This window comes from Aspergillus undulatus (genome assembly GCF_047715775.1).
Source record: "Aspergillus undulatus strain CBS 261.88 unplaced genomic scaffold BDV17scaffold_113, whole genome shotgun sequence".
NCBI classification, from domain to species: domain Eukaryota; kingdom Fungi; phylum Ascomycota; class Eurotiomycetes; order Eurotiales; family Aspergillaceae; genus Aspergillus; species Aspergillus undulatus.
Window position 1 is genome coordinate 13,270 of NW_027396717.1, and position 21,574 is coordinate 34,843.

At 50.2% G+C, this 21,574-nt stretch overlaps 6 protein-coding genes across 6 annotated transcripts; 3 read left to right on the forward strand and 3 right to left on the reverse strand.

Moving 5' to 3' along the window:
• The first annotated feature begins 183 nt into the window (after nt 1-183).
• Nucleotides 184-5,819, forward strand: BDV17DRAFT_24636 (putative eukaryotic translation initiation factor subunit eIF-4F). Its single transcript, XM_073756054.1, has 5 exons — nt 184-1,384; nt 1,540-4,848; nt 4,897-4,980; nt 5,029-5,414; nt 5,469-5,819. Exons 1-5 carry the CDS (start codon nt 743-745, stop codon nt 5,614-5,616), a joined length of 4,569 nt encoding a protein of 1,522 aa, XP_073609911.1. The 5' UTR covers nt 184-742; the 3' UTR covers nt 5,617-5,819.
• Nucleotides 5,820-6,932: 1,113 nt separating this feature from the next.
• Nucleotides 6,933-9,468, reverse strand: BDV17DRAFT_278076 (universal stress protein). The gene is made up of 3 exons (XM_073759496.1): nt 8,706-9,468; nt 8,258-8,648; nt 6,933-8,204 (listed from the first exon to the last, which is right to left on the reverse strand). The coding sequence occupies exons 1-3, from the start codon at nt 8,990-8,992 to the stop codon at nt 7,521-7,523; spliced, it is 1,362 nt and encodes a 453-aa protein (XP_073609912.1). The 5' UTR covers nt 8,993-9,468; the 3' UTR covers nt 6,933-7,520.
• Nucleotides 9,469-9,580: 112 nt separating this feature from the next.
• Nucleotides 9,581-11,978, reverse strand: BDV17DRAFT_278081 (uncharacterized protein). Its single transcript, XM_073759497.1, has 7 exons — nt 11,759-11,978; nt 11,412-11,699; nt 11,123-11,347; nt 10,907-11,058; nt 10,683-10,856; nt 10,262-10,636; nt 9,581-10,196 (listed from the first exon to the last, which is right to left on the reverse strand). Exons 1-7 carry the CDS (start codon nt 11,888-11,890, stop codon nt 9,749-9,751), a joined length of 1,794 nt encoding a protein of 597 aa, XP_073609913.1. The 5' UTR covers nt 11,891-11,978; the 3' UTR covers nt 9,581-9,748.
• Nucleotides 11,979-13,920: 1,942 nt separating this feature from the next.
• Nucleotides 13,921-15,840, forward strand: BDV17DRAFT_297388 (major facilitator superfamily domain-containing protein; the record flags this gene model as incomplete). Its single annotated transcript, XM_073763482.1, has 5 exons — nt 13,921-13,953; nt 14,166-14,333; nt 14,402-14,825; nt 14,902-15,652; nt 15,717-15,840. 5 exons carry the CDS (start codon nt 13,921-13,923, stop codon nt 15,838-15,840), a joined length of 1,500 nt encoding a protein of 499 aa, XP_073609914.1.
• Nucleotides 15,841-16,897: 1,057 nt separating this feature from the next.
• On the forward strand, nt 16,898-17,398 carry BDV17DRAFT_296712 (uncharacterized protein; the record flags this gene model as incomplete). The annotated part of the gene is made up of 1 exon (XM_073763357.1): nt 16,898-17,398. One exon carries the CDS (start codon nt 16,898-16,900, stop codon nt 17,396-17,398), a length of 501 nt encoding a protein of 166 aa, XP_073609915.1.
• Nucleotides 17,399-18,546: 1,148 nt separating this feature from the next.
• On the reverse strand, nt 18,547-19,245 carry BDV17DRAFT_296713 (uncharacterized protein; the record flags this gene model as incomplete). The annotated part of the gene is made up of 1 exon (XM_073763358.1): nt 18,547-19,245. The coding sequence occupies one exon, from the start codon at nt 19,243-19,245 to the stop codon at nt 18,547-18,549; it is 699 nt and encodes a 232-aa protein (XP_073609916.1).
• Between the last annotated feature and the right edge of the window lie 2,329 nt (nt 19,246-21,574).

A 21,574-nucleotide genomic window follows, 5' to 3' on the forward strand; every position in this document is an offset into this window, starting at 1 on the left:
AGCTTCCTGATCTCCTGAGATGGTCCTATAAGAGTGTAAGAATAGCAGCAGGATGATTAATATTGTTGGTGAAAGCGTGATCTTTCCAGAACAATACTCCGGCAGGGCTTGGCGTGATGTTTTGCCGCCTCCACCCGATGGGATTGTGTAGATTTGGTCGGTTATCTAGAGGAGAAGGGGTGGATTTTTTCTGGGTGAATGTTAAATGTGAATCATCAGTAGAAGTACAATATATAGTAAAATCGCAGTTTTTGCTTTTGTTGGGTGAACAAAATCCCAGATATCCAAGACCTTACCCTTTTCGTCAGGCAACACCAGCAGCGAAAGGGCGCTGGTGTTTGTAAGAAAAAAAAAAGGGAACCGAAATCCTTTCCATCTCTCCAGACTCCAGAAGACTTTGACCTCTTCTTCCCTCTCCCCTCTCTTTTCCCCCCCTTCCCTTTTTACATCTATCGTCGTTGACCACGACGTTGAGTAAAAACCCGTTGGTGGTCTTCGTTTTCATTTTCCACAGTCGTGACATCCCTCTTGTCGCCCTGTTTTCCCCTACCCGTTTGTGTGTGGGAAATCTGGATGTGGGATTCTCGAGCGCGTTCCTCCTCTTGCTGTAACACGCCTCTTGACTTGTCACCAGCTCTAGCGATCTCTCTTTTGCGAGCAGAGCATCGACTGCCCTTCTACAGAACCTCGTCTCCCGGACTCTAATCACTCTTCTCTCTTGACTCGACTCCACACCTGTCTAATGAGCTCGATCCCTCCAAAGTCCGGCCAATCTCAAGGACAGAGTACCTCAGCCCAGGCCGCTTCGCACTCTTCCACCCCTTCGCTCAGTGGGAAAGCCTCGCCTCAGGCGTCCGCTCCCGCTCTGACCTCGTCCTCCACCGCAGTGCCTCGCTCCTACGCAAACGCGACCAAGAAGTCCGCGACGGACTCTACCGCCGCCGCTTCCGTCACCGTGGGTGGCTCATCGCAACATGGGAAGTCGACCTCAACTTCTGTGAGCGGCAAACCCATGCAGCAATTTCCCAACCCGACCATCGTGAATGGCGCCCCGGCCGCTGGTCAAGGCGACCACGCGAAAAAGCCCTCGGTGACCATCTCCGCAGAGTACACCTCCACGAACAGGGCGCCGACCTCTCGTCCCAACAGCCTGCAGTTCGGCTTCCAGCCTCAGCAGTCGTCTCCGAACATGGGCAATCCCGCTACTCTGGCGAACCAGCCTCAGGCCGGTCTGGGTGTTACGCCCCCGGCGAACCCTCGTGCGACCTCACCTCAGACTTCGCCTGCGCCTATTCCTCAGCCCGCTTCGAGCGGTGGTCGCCCGCCCCCTTCGTCATTCGGTGCTCAGGTGAACTTTGGCAGCTTGGGAAATGTCGGTGACAATGTAAGTGATTTTCTTGTGCTTTTGGGACCGGCTCGGTTGTGCGTTTATTGTTACTGCCTTGTTTTGATTTGTGTTGAACGCGCAAAAAAAATTTTGAATCATTCATGAACTGTGAATTGTGTTTAAGAAAGCTCTAACGTGTTACTTTTGCGCAGGCTCCGCTTGCCCCCGGACCTCAGTCGACTCACCTGCGCCGCGAATCTTCCCAGTCAACACACAGCGAAATGAGCAACCACATGGGAGGCGGTCCTGGCCGCGGTGGTTACTACAACCAGGGTGGACGCGGTCGTGGACATTCGCAGTCCAGCCATCAGGGACCTCCATTCGGGTCGCCTACTCCTAACTTCCGTGCTCCCAACCAGCCCCGAGGCGGCCACAACATGGGTCCTCAATTCCATAACGCGAACCAGGGACGACCCATGCACGGATACTCCCCGCAAACCGCGAGTCGCAGCCCAGCGCTTCCTAACGCGCAGCCCCTGACTCCCCAGATGAGCCAGGCGCCCATGGCGGTCCATCCGCAAATGCCCCCTCAGCCCTACGGTTATCCTCAACATATGGGACCCCAACCAGTGAGAACACCCCACCCCAATTCCCAGAAATACCCGCCCCGTCGCGGTTACTCCAAGAAAAAACCAGGCCCCCGAGGGTTGCATCCCCGAAATGCACCCTTTTCCCAAGCCCATATCACGTTTCCTCCCCCAAATCTGGCCCCAGAGAATGGTCATTTTGAGCAGTATCTAACGCTGATGAAACACAACCAGGGCTACCCATATGCCGATCCCAACTACGGAGCGTACTACCCTGCGAACTACCAGTACATGGCCCCTCCCTCGCCACAACCCGGGACCCGACCCTTGCCCTACAACCAGTCGCCTTACATGCAGAACCAATTCCCCGTTCCCCAGGGCATTCCTCAGTCGACCGGCTTGTCGCGAACTCCTTCACAGGTTTCCGACCGACCTGGCTCTAGCCTAGGTCAGAACCAGCCCGCTGCAGTTCCCTCGACTCCTGGCCACACACATACCCCTAGCCGCTCTTCCAACACATCTGCCGCGGGCAAGGCTCCCGCATTCGTCATTCCTCAGGCCGCGAGAAAGGCTATCACCATCCGCGATCCCGACAGCGGCAATGTGAAGACGTTCGAAAAGACCCCGGCATCTCCTGCGCGCGCCACTCCATCTCCTGTCAAGGCCGCGACTCCCACACCTACCCCTCCTCCCCGAACCGGTAGCAGCACAGATCACACTCGCTCCGCGTCTGTTTCGTCCAAGACTGCTGCTGAGAAGAAGCAGGAGCTGAAGGACGCTGTTCTTCAGAAGATGCAGCAAGACCAGGAGGCTGAGGCGCGTCGCAAGGCCGACGAGGAAGAGGCCACCAAGCGCAAGAAGCAGGAGGATGAGGAGGCTGCCAAGAAGAAGCAGGAAGAGGAAGAGGCTCAGAAGAAGAAGCAGGAAGAGGAAGAGGCTCAGAAAAAGAAGGATGAAGAGGAGGCTGCTAAAAAACAGGCCGCTGAGGAAGAAGCCGCCAGAAAGGGTGTCGAGGACCTCAGTTTGATGGAGAAGAAGGATGAGCCTGCAGCGGAACCTTCGAGGCCTGCCCCTGCTCCTGCGGATGACGATGACATCGACTACGATGCTATCGAGCGCGAGATGGCTGAACTTGAGGCCAAGGAAGCTGCAGCCGAAGCGGCCTACTACGCCAGAAAGCAGGCCGAGAAGGAAGAGAAGGAGCGGAAGGAGAAGGAAGAGCTTGAGGCCTATGAGGCTAACATGAAGAAGGCCGAGCGTGAGGCCGAGGCTCTCGAGGAAGCCAAGGAGAAGAAGCGTGCGGCTGGTGAAGACACAAGCAACAAGGACTTGTTCGTCTCATTGAAAAAGGGCGGTTTCACCGCGACAGAGACCAGCACTCCTGCCGACAGCGGTACCGTTACCCCCGTCTCCGATGCTTCCATGCCTCCTCCCGCCAAGCCTGCCAGCGCTACGGCCAAGCAGAAGCCTGCGGCCCTCAAGCTGGAAACCAACAAGGCTGTTGAGCCTCCCCAGCCCACTGCCGGTATGAAGTCGCTCAACTCTGCTCGTTTTGTGGACGACCTCAGCAAGATCTCCTACCCTGCCTCAATCGCTTCCCCCAACCCGGCTCTCAACTCCAATGCCCCTGCCGACCGCAAGTTCCACTACAACAAGGAATTCTTGCTGCAATTCCAGACCGTCTTCAAGGAGAAGCCGTCAATCGACTGGGACGTGCGCGTGCGTGAGACCGTTGGTGACACTGACTCCTCCCGCCCTCAGTCTGCCCGTACTCCTATGTCACGTAACCCCTCTCGCGCTGGCCCCCAGAGCGACTTCCAGATGGGTACTTTCGGTCAGCCCCAGCGTCACAGCTTGCCCCCTGGAACGACTTCTGAACAGCGCTTTGCTTTGTCCAACTCTGCACGAACCCCATCCATGGGCAACGCCTTTGGCCGATTCCAAGGTTTCCCCATGGGCGCTGGCGCCACACCACTCAGCCGCACCAACTCTTCTCACGCTATGATGCCTCAATCTCCTCGCGTGGGCTCTGGTCGTGGTGGCACCCGTACCGGTAGCAAGCGGGAGAAGCAGCAGGCCAAGAAGGAAGAGGAAATGGCCAAGTCGATGCCTCTCACAGCTGGGAAGGACGTTCAAAGCTTGCAGGTTTCTTCTACTGGTTGGAAGCCTCGCAGTGTTGGTCAGGCTGCTGCTGCTGCTGCTGGTCCTACGCCTGGTGGCCACATGCCTCCTGATGTCGTTCAGCGCAAGGTCAAGGCCGCCCTGAACAAGATGACACCGGAGAACTTCCCCCGTATCTCTGGTCAGATCCTCGAGATTGTCTCGCAATCCAAGGACGAGACCGATGGACGAACCCTCCGACAGGTTATCCAGCTCACTTTCGAGAAGGCTACCGATGAAGCTCACTGGGCCTCGATCTATGCCAAGTTCTGTAAGAGCATGCTCGAGAGCATGAGCGCCGACATCAAGGACGAGAACATCCGCGACAGGAGCGGTAACGTTGTTGCTGGTGGTAGTCTCTTCCGGAAGTACCTCCTCAACCGTTGTCAAGAGGAATTCGAGCGCGGTTGGAAGGTCAACTTGCCTCCTAAGCCTGAAGGTGTCACCGAGGAGGCTGCTATGATGTCTGACGAGTACTACGCTGCCGCTGCTGCTAAGCGTCGTGGTCTTGGTCTTGTCAAGTTCATTGGTGAATTGTACAAGTTGGGCATGTTGACAGAGCGTATCATGCACGAGTGTGTGAAGAAACTTGTCGACTACGAGGGTATTCCTGATGAGGCTGAGGTTGAGAGTTTGACCAGTCTTCTGCGCACCATTGGTGCTTCTCTGGATGCTTCGGAGAAGGGCCCTGCTATGATGGACGCCTACTTCCACCGCATCCAGCTGATGGTCCAGACCCCCAACCTGCCTAGCCGTCTGAGGTTTATGTTGATGGTAAGTTTACTTCCTTCATATTACTGTCACACTTTCTAACTTGGTTAGGATATTATTGATCTGCGTAATGCTCGCTGGCAATCGAAGGACGCCGACAAGGGTCCCAAGACCATTCAACAGATTCGTGAGGAGGTATGTGTTTCCAGTCTCCAACATTTTATTCTCTACTGACGTTTTCAGGCTGCTCGTGCACAACAAGAAGCCGAGATGGAACGTCTGCGCCAGCAGGCCAACCGCGGAGGTGGTGGACGCCCCGCCATGGGTCGTGGTGATGCCCGCAGCTTCTCTTCAGGCTACGGCCAGGCACCGCCGCCAGACTACGCCTCATCCAAGGTCGGAAGCGACGATCTCCGCCGTCTCCGTACCACCCGCAACACCAACCAGCCTATGTCCTTCGGACCTTCTAGCATGCTCGGCTCCCGCAGCAACAGTGGACGCAAGAACCTCGGCCCTGGCGGCAACTTGGTTCGTGGCAGCGACGACAGTGGTGCCAGCAGCCGGACTGGGACACCCCCTGCCGGCAAGAAAGAAGACAAAGAGGCTGCTTCTTCCATGAACGCTTTTAGGTATGTCCAAAATTCCAATGAGACGTGACTGCAGTCACTAACTAAATCCTCCAGCGCCCTGGCTCAACTCCAAGACCAGGACAACATGGCCACCTCCCCCCCATCAAACCCTACCTCACCCGCACTGACAAAATCACAACCCGCTGTTGAGCGTCGACCCTCAGCAACCCCGTCCAAGGACGGCGGCGAGGAAGCATCATAGATTGTTTGTTCTTTGGCAATGATAATGAAAATGATTCCGTTCTTCTGGAAAGATTCTTCTTTTTTTATCTTCTTCATCCATCCATTTCTCTTTTTGACAAACCTAGCCATGCATTCACCGCCATCATCATCATCATCACCATCATCACCATCATCATCATCATCATCATCGTCGTCGTCGTCGTTGTCGTCTTGTCATTTGAACTTATCACCTACCTGCCTTACCCACCTTATCTAATCTTCGCCGCCGACCGTGACGACGCAGAAAAGTCTTCGTTCGGTATGGTATCATAGAGACAGTTCTTCCTTTACATTCGATTGTACAATTTGTCCATTTGTTTCGGTGTTGCTATGCTACAGAGAGGAGGGGAGGAAAAGCAAGGCGAGGTCAGAGGAGGCCTGTAATATGAAAGAAGAAAAGGTGGCGGTGGAAGGGGCAAAGTGGCTTCTGAATGTTCAGCGAGATAGATACCTAGGTAGGTCGCCTTGTCTTCCAATGTCCTGCTTAACTTGGTCTGTCCAGTGCTGTGTGAGATCGAGAGTTTTGTCAAAACTATGTCTTTTCAATCAATGTCTTATGTTCATCTTCATGTCTGTTGTATTTTTCTTTCTTTCAGTTCCATACCCGGAGAGCTCTGACGGTTTTTCTTCCTCTAGTGTCAGTGTCCGTTGTGTACGAACCCTTGAACGAATCTATCTGATAGAAGCCTGCATTTGGGCACTGCAAGGGTTCTCAATCTATGGTTATGGTCATGGTTATGGTTATGTTGTCAGGATAACTATACATATCCACGACCAAAACAGAACTGCAGGGATTTTCCAATTCAATCATCTACTTAGTCGTCCTTGCCTTGTTTTCCCCCTTCTTTGTCTCGTTTGCATGGTTGCATTCCCTACGCCGCCGGCTTCAAGCTCCCACTCAGTGTCCTCCGGTGCTGCTTGGGCAAATTGGAAAGCTTGGTGTCGTCTCATGTTCCTCCTGTCTCTGTTTTCGCTTGTTTAGGCAAAAATCCGCTTAGAAAAAAGTTTTGAGTTCGAGATTGTGTTCGACTGTTCGTTCTGGTTAAATATCTATTCTGTATCTTGTATTTCACCTAACTGCTTGCTACATGGGCTGGCTTGGCTGTCCGCTATCACCTCACATCAACCAGTACGAATGATATCCCACGTTGAGATAGGAGGTGTAGGCACAAAATGCAGCACTGGCATATCTACGAGTGAATTACTAGGTAGCCTTAGCTCCAATTTGAGACTTTCTTATCTATAACGCAACGTATAAATCTATCTAGGCTAGCTGGTTTATAGAAAGCTGGAAGGCATCTTGTGAGCAATCGGGGATGTAATCCTAGTAAGTGGTCTGTCTGTCTTTTACTTGGTTGGGATCTTTGGGTGGTAAGTTACTACCTAGGTAGTCCTACCTAGTCAGTCGGGTACCCAGATTAGATCAGTGAAATGTCTCTGACGTACATACCAGAGCGGCCTGCTCTATATATTACGTAGACGGACGGACGGAGCTACCCATAGCGTTTGTGGAGTCTAATGTGAAAAGGGATTATGATATTCATATTCAAGGTAGAGTAGAGTAGGGAAAAGTAGAGAGTCGATAGCTGTATCTGTATCTGCCTATGATGCAAATAGAAATCGAGTCCATGCTTGCTTTGATGATCTAGTTTCAGCTTGATGCTATGAGGAGGAATGAGGGATGATGGAGTATGGAGTATGCACTCACGGCGCCTCGCCTTGGTGAGTTGCACAACGGGGGTGTCTTTGCTCGATGAGAATGAAAATGGGAACGAATTAAAAGTTTCGACGCCGGACGCTCAGTGGTGTTGAACCGGAATGACATGAAAGGTTTTTTCTTCTTTTTTGTGGTATTGTGGTATGAGACCTTTTCCGGGTCCGCTTTTATAGCGATTGCCGCTTAGCTTTAGCTTCGTCTGGAATATCATCCGTGACAATGACAGGAATGTTAACTTCAGGGCTTGCGGGTAGTGATGGTTGGCCATCCTCTGCAGGCACCTCTTCTGCCGGAGATGAGGTGTCACTAGCCGGAAGCGGGTCCTTTGGCAGCCTATCATCAGAACTGTTATCCCCAGGCAAGGTCGAAGATTCTCCGTCGCCTTTCGTTTCGTCAGAGGATACGGAAAGGTCTCTTTGGAGTGACCTGTTGATGGCTTCCAGGGATTGAGCCATGGGTCCGTCATTACTGACACTGCTCCTGTCAGATGCTGATAGTGAGTTGCGGGAGTTTGTATAGTTCTGAGGCGGTATGCCGAGAGCAGCTGCAACAGCAGCCTCTTCATCCGGCAGTTTCGAAACGCTGCTATTTCGACTCGATGGAGCAGAGAATATGTGACTGCCCCGTTGTTCACTCAATTGCAAGATGTTGTTGTAGCTGCGCCTGGTGGGATCTGCCATGCGTTTCTTCTTCTTCTTCTCCCGCTTGATCGTAGGCTTTACCACGATGACTGGGATTGGCGATCGTTGTAGGCAGTACTTTGAGACGGAACCAGGGAGCAAGCCTTGAACCCCGCTTAGGTTTTTGCCCCTAGTGCCAACAACAAGAACGGCGGGCTCGTAGATTTTGATCTGGACAAGTCAACCTTTGCTGCTCCCACCATTGAAGATGGAATGCGACGTACCATGCGTTGTATGATCTCCTGAACTTTTCCAACGGTCAGCTCCAATACCAAACTGATAGCCTTTTCGTTCTGACTATTCTTCTGAATAACTTGTTCGAAAAGCCTCTCCGCTTCCTTGCGGTACTTCCTCGCCTCCACCGCAGCATCACTTGCAATGCTAGAGTCCTTTTCGACCACGCGCAAACAGACAATCTCATCGCCATCATCCACAAGCTCGTCGATGAGCCACTCGAGGGCGAAATCGGAGTAATCGTTCTGGTCGGTACCACATAGGAACGTCCGGCTGCGGCGGGTAAGTTGGTAGCCTTTATGTTTGTAATTGAGGGTAAGAGAGAAGTCCGCGGCGTCGGGATTATCAAAGGTATCGAAAGAGACCCCTCGTTCGTACGTCCTAAGGAAACAAGTCATCAGCAGGTAGCACGTCAACGGCGTGGCTTGACCAACTTACTGAGGCGGCGGCGGAGAGAGAGCGCGCCCAGGGACCTTTAATTCTCCGGCCTTCTCTGAGGGCGTCTCAGGGTGTGAGTCCTTCCGGCCCATTGTACTACTAGGGCGCGAGGGAGGCTGCGACTCGGATTGTCCGAAGTTGAACTGGATTGACCGTCTGTTGGTGCTGTCGGCCCTGCTCGTGCGATTGGAGCCAGAAAACCCTGGGCTGCTGTTGGTCCGCTGGGGAGTAGGGACTGTGGAGCCGTCTTCCACCTCGGGCGACGGTAATGGGGATATAGAGGCCATGACGTGTTGTTGCTTCGGGGATCGGGTGAGTAATGGTAAGATAAGTATATTCGTAAGGCGTGAGAGGTCCGGACGCGAGTTTTGCAGGTCGGAAAGTCAATCAATCACTCAGTTCTAGAATGATCGGCGGCTCAACCGCCATGAAGCTTATGAAGTTCTTCTGCCGGTCGTACGATGCAGGAGCTGCAGATCATGGTTTGCGATAGCGCACGAGTCGGACGGTGGTTCCGAGGAGATGCAGTGCTTGGTCCGGGGGGGTCCAATGACGGAATTCTGCAAAGAGCGCAGGCTTCTAAGCGGTGAGCCGGCCGAAGATGAAAGCTTTCATTATTCACAGTGAATGCTGAATGCCGGACTCTTATCGTCACGACGATCTAGGTCACTTGAGGAGAGACAGGAGGGAGACGAGGGGCAAAACGTATCTAGAAGGCGGTCGGCGGAACCCGTACGCTTGCATAATCCAGCATAGGACATGCACCATTACTCAGCGCTTTGCATAATTGGACAACCAATCATAGTTGCTGGATCAAGAAAGCGGCCCGGGGGAGACAGACTGTCAACTGGAATGCTTGGCGGGAAATATATATACACTATTCAAGCGTAGATTCATGCTTCATAGTCAAAGTCAGAGTTCCTTTAGTGTATTTACGCTCTCCTTGCGCCGATTAATAAATTCCAAACATCTAAATATGGTATCACACAGACTAACACCATACCCACCGCATTACAGCCAACGCTAGCAATAGATATGACCGGTTATGAGCTTTGAAGAACTTCGCGTGGGGAAGGAAGCTTGTAGACGAAATCTGACTCAACAAGCGTCGGCAGGCAAGTCACCTCTTTGGGCAGAGTGGCTTGCAACTGCCTAGCTTGTTCAACGATAATCTGCAACACCTCTTTGGCCATGGGATATCGGAACGCCAGTGTATGAAGAGCAGTATAGGAGTTCGCAAAATACGCTTTGCTCACCGAGTTATCCAAGTCGACAAGTAAGGTAGACAGGGCCATCAGTGCGTAGCGTATATAGATGAACGGCATATACAGCACAGTCCAACGTGCAACGAACTTCTCGAGGAGGGAGCAGATAGAATGAGCAGAAGATACACGAATATTCTGGAAGATTCTCTCAGACATAACTAAAGTATCCTGATTGACGGCATTGGAACCATCGAATATCAGTATTATGGCACTGTGATATCTCAGGCTATACGCAAAGCAGTGTTAGTCAGGAAGAAAACAAACGTTATCTCAAGGCTTGTGTCCACTCACTGCATATCGAGTAGCGCCGGCGTTGGAGCGCTGTTCAGCAAGCTCGCAAGCGTCAGGCATTCTAGCAGCTCTCTAAGCCATTGCTCCAATCGTTGATGGAAAATAACCGTCATCTCTACGCTCGTGAAGGAGAGTTGCTCAATACTTCGAAAGGGGTTATTCGATATCTCCCACAGGATGAGTTGTAGGTTGAACAGTTCAGTACTAACGCAGTTCGAGTGCGCTGGCACTGGGCCCTTCATCTCCCCTTTTCCGATGGTGTATGGGCACCACATGTCTTCAGAATCATGGTCTTGAGACAGCAACCTGCATGTGGTAGGCTCCGGCATAGCTTTCAATACTATAGGTGGTTGGTGAAGACCCGGAAAGGCGACCCTGCCGATCAGTTAGATATCTTTAGGAATCTTCAGACAAGACTTACTGAGGCGCGCTAAAAGATCCAGTGACCGCAGTATCAAGGGCACGAGCTAACTCCCAGTGATCATTGTCGGCTCTGGCCGTGATGGCATTTCGCCATTTCATGAGCTCTCGAGTCAAGTCCGCGATCTCCGACAAGTACTGCCAAGCAAGAGCGTGCTTTCCCATGATCCATGTACTTATAGCTTATGTTAGCCGAATCCAGAGATATAACATCAATATAATCACCTAAGGTAAAGTTCACAACGACCCTGAAAACCTGTGAGAGAAATCGGTCCCTTTTCCTGATCCAACAGCCTCTGGGCCTCATGATAGAAACTGGAGCTTCCTGGAAGAACAGCGCCGCATGCGGGGCTTCTTCCCGACAAGTCGCAATAGCACTAAATAGCGAAGTCAATACACAATCGGGTGCTTGGTTGGCTCTTCAGCCGGGGTGGCTCATACGCAGGCAACCGCCAGGAGAGCGTTGACAAGAAAGGGAGAGCAGAATCGGGAGTCTGTCCTACTACTTTGCATGTCTCTGATAAACAAATCCCGATCAATCCACTTCTGTACCGGGAAGCCCCAAGTGAAATAGAGAGATATTAGATGAGAAACGTAGTTTTTATCGTCTGTGACGGTAGTCCAGGGATGGGCCGGTACGTGATAGAGAGGGTCGCCAAAGTTGCACTGAAGATGTGAGCACAGCACGGGCATTGGAGGTCATATTGAATCCACTGTAAAGTCCCCTTACCTGAGGCAGTATTTCTTCAACCTCGCGCGACGACGATTTACGATCCATATATTGGCGCATCTCGTCCAATGAAGCATCACGCCGAACGAGATCAACGATCCTGATCGCCTCATCCAGACTCTCGTTCCGAATGCTGTCCACCAGCCTCAGTAGGAGGGTCCGATCCTGCTCCAATGCATCCACGCGACGCTCAAGACCGCCCCTGCGGCGGCGATCACTATCCTCATCGAGTATACAAGGTGTTCTGTGTTGGCGGCAGCGTTCGCAGGGAGGGGGAAGCCCAACGCACTGTCAAGTGGTTATTGAAAAACTGCGTACGGAAAAAAAGGGGGACAAGATGTATATGCCTTTGATTTGCGCTTGCGACATTCAGTACAAGCTAGAGAAGCTTTTTTGCCGCGCGGTCGAACTGGCTTTCCGACCGGGGGGATAGCAGCGGAGACTACTGGCAACAGCGGCCTGAAAGTATGGGATGACATGTCGACATGGCCACCATGGTAGGTAGAGCAGTTACTAGCCCGTTATATAATGTGGGACATTGCTGAGATTATGGACTAAAGATCTTGGATACTGTTTGGGGGGGGGCATTGAAGGTCACCGTGAGACGCTCCAGCTTGGTCACACAGTGTGACTCCTTGCCAAGCCCGTTACCGAAGCCACCCCAGAGTCTGCTCAGGCGCCATGGGCAGCCATGACGTAGAGGACCTTGATCCCTCATAAACTCAGGAGTTGTTTGTGCAGCGTGCAGGAATTTGCCTTGCTTCCTCCTCCATTCTCCTCACCCGCCTCACAAGCCTGTTGAACATGACAATTGTTTCGTTTACCGGTCAACAACATCCCTGTGAGCATGGCTTGAAGTATACACCGACTGACCTAAATACTATTGTAAACAGTAGCAGACATCTAATCCACTCGTTCAGTGGAGGAAAGCAATCAGTGCATATCTATCTAGGGCGACAGCTATCTAGCAAAGCTGAGAAACTCTATCGAAGCTCATAACTCACCCTCTGAGGAAAGAGTAGGCGCAAGGTTACTTCGTGACTGATCCGCGTCCCAGGTGCAGGGTGTGCCGTTGGAATTTCTACATGCGGCGTGGAGGTGCTGATCGTCAGTATAATTCCGTAGCAAAGGCCATGATTGGCCGAAATAATGTTGACCTAGACCATGCCCTGCATTGTGGCCTATAATATGCTACCGAACTGCTGGGGTATTCTTATTAAAATGAGTGGAGAAACTGGGTGTTTTAAGCAGACGTAAGTGGCACCCTGTTCCTTCCTTGACAGTAAGCGAGGCTGCCAACGTTGCACATGTGGTCAGGTATAGGCAGTAGGCCCCTTATCGCACTTTATTCAAGATCTATAGCAGAGCTTCCACCAGCTGACAGCCAGCAATATTCGAAAGTTTCTGCTATTCTAAGCTCCGAAGTTCAGCCTTAGGAAGTCGTGGCGAGAAAGCTCATGGCACGGTCTTAGCCCTAGCAAGGTTCTGACTATGCGTAACAGACGCCAGTCTGGGGCTCGAACATTACACGAACAAAAGGAATATGAACTCTCTACATTAACTTTCGGAATATTTTTGAAAATAAATCATTTTGAGCGCCGTCATGAGGTTAAATGAGCCTGAGCTAGTATTGGCCAAGTTTTTTACGCCGTTCAGCCTATAACGATTTAGATATAGATTAGTGGTGCAAGGTAAGAGGCTATTCCTATACGTTGTTCTCTCAAGGCCATAAGATCATTGAATTTATACCAGTTACCAGTAGCTGGACTCGTCTATGCAGGGAAGAAGTTAGGGTTACTGAAAGTCAATTGTTATTGCCACTTCGGAGCTGTCAACACAGCCAATAGCTCAACGGTAGCCAATAATTAGTGATCAACTAGGTTACTCTTAGCTGGTGGCTAGTATGTTTTTCGGGATCACCCCAAAAGTATGGGTGAGTTTCTTACGTCTTTGTCAACGCCAGCCCGGGGAAATAACTAACGCTAACTCCGCTGAGATTGAGCTCGAGAACATTTTCGCATGAAAAGGTAAACTGCTAAGCAAGGTAAGCTATGATAAGCAATATGTAATGCTCAGAGCGTCCGTCCACTTAGCGAATACTCCAAAGTCGGTGCTGACAGCTTCAATCTCTGTGGGAATTCGTGGGGAGATTCGTGGAGACAATAGTAGGCATTACTGTGGTAGTACCGGGCAGAATATTGACTCGATTGCCTAGCAGGCCCTAATAGCGATTCGCCTGGCGAGTAATCTTTATCGCAGTGGTTCATAAAGCTTAGCAAGCTAAGCACTAGCACTCCGGCCCAGGTTCTCTAGCCGCTGACCTTACAGGAGCCAACGGCTCCCTGTCAGGCTAATTCGTCTCCTCGTGGGGACTAAGCGACATCCCCACGATTCCCCATTCTTACTATACATATCTGACATCCTGCACCCCCTATCCCCACAACATCCACTTTCCCAACATGAAACGGTTGGCTATCTGTACAATTTACTCGCCCAGTTGGGGGCCGCTATGACAAGCTCGTCAAGTTTCGTCAGCGCTATGGTAATTATCTAATATCAACCATTTTCAACGCCACGGTTGGGTATATATGATGGGGTCCCTCCTCCCACGTTTGTGGGCCATTACCCCAGATTCTCTTCGCGACTCGCTTCATCTCCGCGTTTCCTGCTTGACACAAATGGCGTCCGAGATAAGTGATACTCCACCTCATAGTCGTCCTTCCATCAGCAAGGGTGCCCCGAATCCGGAAAAAGGACGGCAGCGAGTTTGTCGAGGATGCAGAAGCGTCTGTCCCCGAGCCGGCTGCTGCCAGTTTATCGCAGGCACATCGTGAATTCCTCTTGCAGCGCCATGGAACCCTGGACTTGGATCCGCTTCCAAGCGCTTCGAATGCGGATCCATATAACTGGCCTTCCTGGAAGGTATACTATACTTTGCACATTCTCCTGAGATGTCGATAGACTACTAATGCGCGTATAACGGTCAATAGAAACACGCGAACCTCATCCTCGTTGCCTTCCACGCATGCATTTCAACCTTCACAGCCTCTATCATCCCCGCATATGAGGACATCTCCCAAGACCTGGGCGTATCCATACAAAGAGCGAGCTACTTGACATCACTCCAGATTGCCGTGCTCGGTGGAGCCCCCCTATTTTGGAAGCCGCTGTCTAGTCGGTATGGCCGGCGTCCGATATTCTTGTTATCGACCATCCTGAGTTTAGTATGCAACGTTGGTTGCGCGAAGAGTCCAAACTACGCTTCTATGGCGGCGTGCAGAGCCCTAACTGCTTTCTTTATCTCACCTGCCGCCGCTATCGGGAGTGCGGTTGTGACAGAGACGTTCTTTAAAAAGGAGCGGGGGAGGTATATGGGGATCTGGACGTTGATGGTTACTTTGGGTGTTCCTGTTGGTGAGTTAGCCTTTGCCCTCATCCAGCAACTTCTGATGCCGCTTCCAAGTTGCTGAGCACAGACTTGCTGCTACAGGTCCCCTAATCTTCGGCTTCGTCGCAAATCGCGCCGGATACCGCTGGATCTTCTGGGTCCTCGCCATAATCAACGGAGTCCAATTCATGCTGTACATCTTCTTCGGTGCCGAAACCCGCTACATCGCTGACGACGCGGATAGATCCTCTTTTGGTTTCCGCAGCCAGTACCTCACCTTCCGCCGCATTGACCCGACACCCCTGAAGCCCAGCGAGTTCTATCATCCTTTGACACTGGCCATCCAGCCGACGGTCTCCATCCCGGCCTTTGCATACGCTATGGTCTTCCTCTTTGGTAGTGTTTTGATTACTGTCGAAGTCCCTCAACTCTTACAAGAGAATTTCGTCCTCAATGCCGAACAGCTGGGCCTTCAGTTCCTGGGTGTTATTATTGGTACTGTCCTAGGCGAGCAGATTGGTGGATCTATGTCTGATATGTGGATGAATTGGCGCACTCGCAAGCTAGGGCCAGGAGACAGGCCAGAGCCAGAGTTCCGTCTCTGGCTTAGTTACCCTGGCGTTGTATTGACCATCGTTGGCGTCATCATATTCCTAGTCTGCACACAACAGTCAGACGAAGGCCACTGGCAAGTCGCGCCAATTATAGGCACGGGTATCGCGGCATTCGGAAACCAAGTCGTCACCACGGTGCTGGTGACTTATGCAGTGGACTCGTACCCGCAGGACTCAGGGAGCGTTGGTGTCTTTGTCACCTTTACTCGGCAAATCTGGGGTTTTATTGGGCCGTTTTTGTATGTATCCCGGTTCTTCTCATTCTGTGGCTTCGTAACGTAACTGACAATATTTGCTCTTCAGGTTCCCTGATATGTTCAGTAATGTCGGTGTCGCTGCGAGCTCTGGTATTGTGGCGGGTCTAATGTTCGTGTTTAGCTTTTTGCTGGTTATCCCGCTTCATGTTGTTGGGAGGAAGTGGCGTTAGTATTGCAAGCGCAAATACAACGTGATATATATATTCGAGAACGAGGGTTGTATGTTCCGGATCCCCTCCGTCATCGTCCCGGCACTTCGGGCACGGATTCATCTTGTCATAGTCCTTGCTCTTGTCAGAAGCCTTGATACAAGGCTCATATTGCTAGTTCGTGACCTCTGGTAGTATCCCACGCACGCAGTCTTGACTTTTAAACTCCTTTATTAACAAACAATCTATATGCAATATATATCTATATTACATAATTCATAATTATATGTCGACCGCTAGTCGTATGTGAGACCTGCCTATGTAAGATATCGAAACGACGACGTCCGTTCGCCGAGACTTATGCAGAATTTTTCTGCTATTTCCACGGTTCAAAAGTTATGTCTCTTCTAGCTGCTGTTTTCGGCTAGATTGCTGATTATTATCTGTGTATTTAAACCACCGTTTGCAGCTAGATTGACAAATCGGACCTTCATTCTTTGATATTATTAGTGGTTGATATCGAGTAATTTACACCTAGACTGACGCTCATATAATTTAAGGGTATGTATCCTGTCTGGAAGTAACTGGCTAGCTGTGAGAGGCAATACTTTGAAGTAGGGTTTACTAAACCCAGACCGTGGGCTTAGCTGAGGGTCTTATTCTCACGCGACATGTTTTTACTATATAGACTACATAGATTATTAGCTCGAAGTCTAGGTACAGGGCGGAAATATAGTATCTGGCACCAAAGGTACAGACAGGGCTTAGAAATATACCTCCATTAATAGAGAGGGTATCTGTGCAGATTACCAATTGCAGAATATCAAGGGATCATTCCCTTTCGATGAGGCCCTTCTAGCAAGTGCGTTTGTCTCTCACTTACGCTTCCTGGACTAACCAGAGTGCAGTGATGCCCAATGGAACGCAAGTGATATCTGCAGAGCCCTATGGAAATTCCGCATGGACGACAACTGCAAAGATAACAACGATCTAACCTGATGGATCGTCCAAGCGTTATTTCCTAAAGGTTCGAGGGATTGTTAGTTGCAACCTACAGCATTTCAGCTGGCTAACAACAATGCAGTGTGCGCTGGGAGATGAAGGGATGGCAATGATGCGCGGCGAGTTTACATCCATCTCCCTCATTCATAAACATCTCCCTACGTTGGTGCCAAAGCCTCACGGTTGGGGAAAATACCAAAAGTCACTCGACTCATCACAAGTGACCTACTTTTTTATGGAAGATTTTCTCGACATGGACATTATTATTCCGGAGCCCGGGAGATGTACGGCAAGAATAGCAGAGCTACATCGCGCAATCCCCTCACCAAACGGCATGTCAGGGTTCTCAGTAACAACTTGCGATGGAAAGGTCCCTCACACCGTGGGCTGGACGTCTACATGGACCGAGTTTTACACGAACCTCCTCCTCGGGGTGATCAAGCACGGCAATGACCAGAACGGGGTCTGGCCCGAGTTCGAGCGTGCGACGAGCCGTCTGGTGGACAAGATCATTCCTCGTCTACTGGACAATCTCACTTTCAACGGTGAGCCAATCAAGCCTACTTTCTTGCATTGAGATCTATAGATCGGCAATATCGGCACGTTACAGGAGAATGGGGAGATCATCCTCTTGGACCCGGACGGGTTCTTCGGGCACAACGAGATGAACATAGCCACATGGCGATGTGTGTATTGACATGGAATGCGATCTAATGTGTTTGCAAGGCACTATCTCCAAAATTTTGAGCCTTCTGCTCCGGAGGATGAGTGGGACGGTCGAAATCGGCTCTACAGCTTGAAATACATATTGAATTACTCTATCAACCATCCTGGAGAAAACGCACGAGAAACTTAAGTTACCACCGACACGGAAGAAGACAAATACTCACGATTTAGCTACAGGGCTTACAATGACATGTTATATATGATTGAGAAATATGCGTCATTGGAAGGCCTCCCAAAGTACAACCCTGATATGGAAGAGTAAGTAACTAGAGGCTACGTTCTCATGACGGTACTCCTACATAACTATGGCATGGGATAGGGACTATGGATATTGTGTCCTTGCATTGTTCTCTCAGCGAGGAGGTTCTAGATTAGGCCGAAGCTGTAAAAGATTACCTACGCAAAGTTTGCAAGCGCCCTTTGTGTATGAGTTTATACGTTCTGGATATATGGGATGTGCATCGCAGAGAACATGATATTAGCATATAATGCATAAATTCAGTAGGAAAGGTCTCCAACACTGTGCATGTCAACATAAGTTAGAGCCGGAATCAGGTCATCAATTTTCTAGAAAAAGCAGCCCCTCAGGCATTCCTCTAAACACCTCAATCAGTAAAGCCACCAATACCCAGCAAGCTCCACAAACAAAGCAACCCACTTACCCACTCAAGCGACCTTCTTGATCATGATACTGCCAGGTCCCATCGCAGTAGCGTATGCCACAAACCCATCAGGAGGACCCACAATATACCTGCCGTGGTCATGATTCTCAATCTGAATGCTGTTCTTCGATCGTAGGTAACGGTGCAGATCTTATGGCCGCCCTTTTTGTACACGCTGAATTTGCCGTTACAACCAGACGGCGTCCACCACCGACCGCTGTGCCCAAAACTATAGTCAGTTCCAGGCGTGAGAGCTACTGCGTATACCTCGGAGAGTGGCTCGTGTGTTGGAATTCACAATAGTATCCGAGATTTGCTGCTCTTGACCTTCAGCAATTTATCCTGTCGAGTTCTGCAGCTGGTCCCCGAATGCGCTCGTCTGTTCAAACACAGGATGCATCGCAGTTTCAGGGGCTATGTCCTGACTATCAGCCGCTAATGACACTCTCATGGGAATACGTTCGGGGGCATCTGGCTCGTCTGCCAGCTGGGGTGTTTCCTGCTCTGTGTGCTCTCCAATCGGTTCCGACAGTCCTGAACCGGGCCATTGCTCTGCGCTTAGCTCCATTGACTGATCTCGGGCTGCGGGTGGTCTTCTTATTGCTTTGCGATTGCCTTTCTGTATAGCATCGTATGGTCGCCACGTCGCGTCCCTATTATTGTCTTTGGGTTTTGGTTCCTTTGAGCGTGGCTGGCGTGACAATGTAGTTGGCATTTCAGTGTGGTTTTCCGCAGATTCTGATCGGGCCTGCACAGGAGAGTTCATGTCTGTGTCCACAGTTGCTCTCTCTTCTGGTACGTCATAAATATCCCTATTGCTCCCAGCATCTAAAGTCGAATGCTTAACAGTGGCGAGGTCCTCTGCCCTAGGATTCCCATCCTCTACTTGGTTCAATAGCTCATCTTCATCTATCTCTGTATATTCTTGTTCTTCACTGTCAACATACAATCCTTCATTGGCTGCTGGCTGTTGATCGACACTCTCCGGTCCAGGCTGAGCTCTCATGTCAGAGTTATCCCAGGAGTTTATAGTCATTGCTCCAGAGACTGTAAATTCCTCTCCTGTAGAATATTGTGGAGAATGCTCTCCGGGCTGAGGTGAACTGTGCACTGCTGCCTGCTGCTGGTGAAGCTGGCGTTCTTGCCGACGAGGCTGCCTCTTTTCCTGTCTTTGATGTCGTTCTGCAGGAATCTCTGACCGATGTCGACAGTCATTGAATGACCCTTCGCTAAAGCCGCTTCGAGACACATCCTCGGCGACCGATTTTATCGTAAGCGTGAGTCACCGTTTGGGACAAACAAGGGTGAGAGAGGCTCGTTAGCCGATGACTGTTCCGACAGGGTGCTTTGTATGGTTGTCAGGGAAGAGGGCTTGCCGAAAAAGGCATAGTAAAAGCACTGTCTTACCTCCAGGGATGATACGCTTCTTCGCAATACTGTCGCTAAATATAGTTGGTCTAAGAAGATATACGGGCGGTCTAGCTGCTAGGTTGGCTCCGGAGGAGCTCTACAGCGGTCTTTCAGCTTGATTGCCCGGCCAGTGACAAGTGCTGCTGGCAAGGCCTTGTTTAGGACAGCAAGTGCGAAACAACTAGGAATCTGCACGATAAGGGACTCGAAGGTTTTACTATCATAGTAGTAGTGGTCCGGGTTCCGAGCTTTGAGCAGGGCAGCCCGCGCGATCTATTGGTCAGGTAATCGCTTTAGGAGTACCTCGATTTGTAGAGTACAGAAGCCTAACTTCCGGGCAAGAATAGTTATACCATAAATCTTGCTCTTGTCTGTTCTTGCTTGCGCCTTTGCCCGGGTGGGATTAGCATTCTGGCTGCCCTGGACATCCTTGGCCAAGTCCGGGTAATACCGCATTGTATATATCCAAATTCGATGGTATCCAGATGTTATACGTTTATTATTGGATCCAAGCTGTCGGCGAAAAGTAGATTTAGATGTCTGGATCAGACAGTCACTACCAACATGGCGGGGTTGAAAGCTGTGGACTAGTACGCACTGAATTGTGGATTGTTGCTTGTTTACAATAACCAGCCATTTCACGGCGTTGGCACAGAGTTTAAGGTAGGAGATATCACGGGAAAAGGTATGGAGGGATAGGACAATGCCGTCACATGCTTTGTGAGATTGTTTATTCTCCTAGATAGTGGTATATTCTAACTAACTGAAGTTAGCAAAAACGTTACTGTCAGGAAACCAGACAACGTCAGCCAATGAATCTGCTGTGCCACCGTGTACGAGGACGGATAATTGACAAACTGATACGATCATACTGGGTGATATGACGCTAGCCTATATGGGACTACGGTCATATCAAGCGATACTACTTGTATGAGCGCTTGATAGGACATAACTGAGCGAGAGATATGGAACTACGGATATATAAGGACGCTCATCGCCTGTACATAAACTTTGTTCTTCGTGTCTTATTTCCAGAACAACCAACATAGCCAGATTGTCAGACCAAAGCTATATTGCATTTCCAACCTACTCTTGTCTTCTTCTCCTTGATCTCAGAATACCTTAAGACCTTTCGGGGAACTTAGGAAGGACTCCTCTGGCCTTATCTGACACGTATCTTGTAAATACTGTATACTGCTTATGGTCTTTATACCTTTACCTCATGCCGCCACCTTCCAGGAGTATTTAGTAGGTGGTGCACTATCGGAAAATATACCGCTAAGCCAAAAAGGCGTCATGACTACCTAGTTGGTCTTAAACAGGCATATTTCCAAGTCGACATACACTAACTATAAATAGCCTGATAGAGTAATCTAGTTAATTAGATTTTTTGTATTATTTTCCTCTAGGTCTAAATTGATTAGTTTTATAGCTATTTTTCTAAGCTATTATTATATACCTTAGGGTTAACCTCTAGCCTGCTATAGTCTGGCCTGCTATTAAGTATCTTGTCACGCAGTGTGCATGCTTCGCTATATCGGTCATCCCTAATGACTCAGCTCTTAGTCAGCCTTAGGTAGTTAACGTAATCCACGGGCGAACCGCGCTTACGGGCGAACCGCGCCTTTTCTGCCACTTCCCCATGTCAACATCTTCAACGCGTTACCTCTTTACCAATTCTCTATAAAATGCCTCTATCTAAAGAATCCCGCATGCAGATGGCTATTGCTGCTTCAAAAACTGGAAAAATAAAAAAAATAAAAAGGGCTGCTAGGACCTTTAGTGTGCCTGAATCCACCCTTCGTGAGCGGCTTGCAGGTGTCAAACCACGATCAGAAACACGTGCCAATAGCCATAAGTTGACAAAAATTGAAGAGGAAATACTTGTGAAGAAACTATTAGATGCTGATAAACGTGGATTTTCAATCCGATCAGAATTTCTGCGTGGAATGGCG

Coding starts and splice junctions, on each gene's coding strand:
- BDV17DRAFT_24636 (XM_073756054.1), top strand. CDS start 743: ATGAGCTCGATCCCTCCAAAGTCCGGCCAATCTCAAGGACAGAGTACC. Junction 4,981..5,028: donor TTCAACAGATTCGTGAGGAG/GTATGTGTTTCC, acceptor TGACGTTTTCAG/GCTGCTCGTGCACAACAAGA. Junction 5,415..5,468: donor TCTTCCATGAACGCTTTTAG/GTATGTCCAAAA, acceptor TAAATCCTCCAG/CGCCCTGGCTCAACTCCAAG.
- BDV17DRAFT_278076 (XM_073759496.1), bottom strand. CDS start 8,992: ATGGCCTCTATATCCCCATTACCGTCGCCCGAGGTGGAAGACGGCTCC. Junction 8,649..8,705: donor CTCTCTCCGCCGCCGCCTCA/GTAAGTTGGTCA, acceptor TTGTTTCCTTAG/GACGTACGAACGAGGGGTCT. Junction 8,205..8,257: donor AGGAGATCATACAACGCATG/GTACGTCGCATT, acceptor TGACTTGTCCAG/ATCAAAATCTACGAGCCCGC.
- BDV17DRAFT_278081 (XM_073759497.1), bottom strand. CDS start 11,890: ATGTCATCCCATACTTTCAGGCCGCTGTTGCCAGTAGTCTCCGCTGCT. Junction 11,700..11,758: donor GTCGCAAGCGCAAATCAAAG/GCATATACATCT, acceptor ACCACTTGACAG/TGCGTTGGGCTTCCCCCTCC. Junction 10,197..10,261: donor CCGGCGCTACTCGATATGCA/GTGAGTGGACAC, acceptor CTTTGCGTATAG/CCTGAGATATCACAGTGCCA.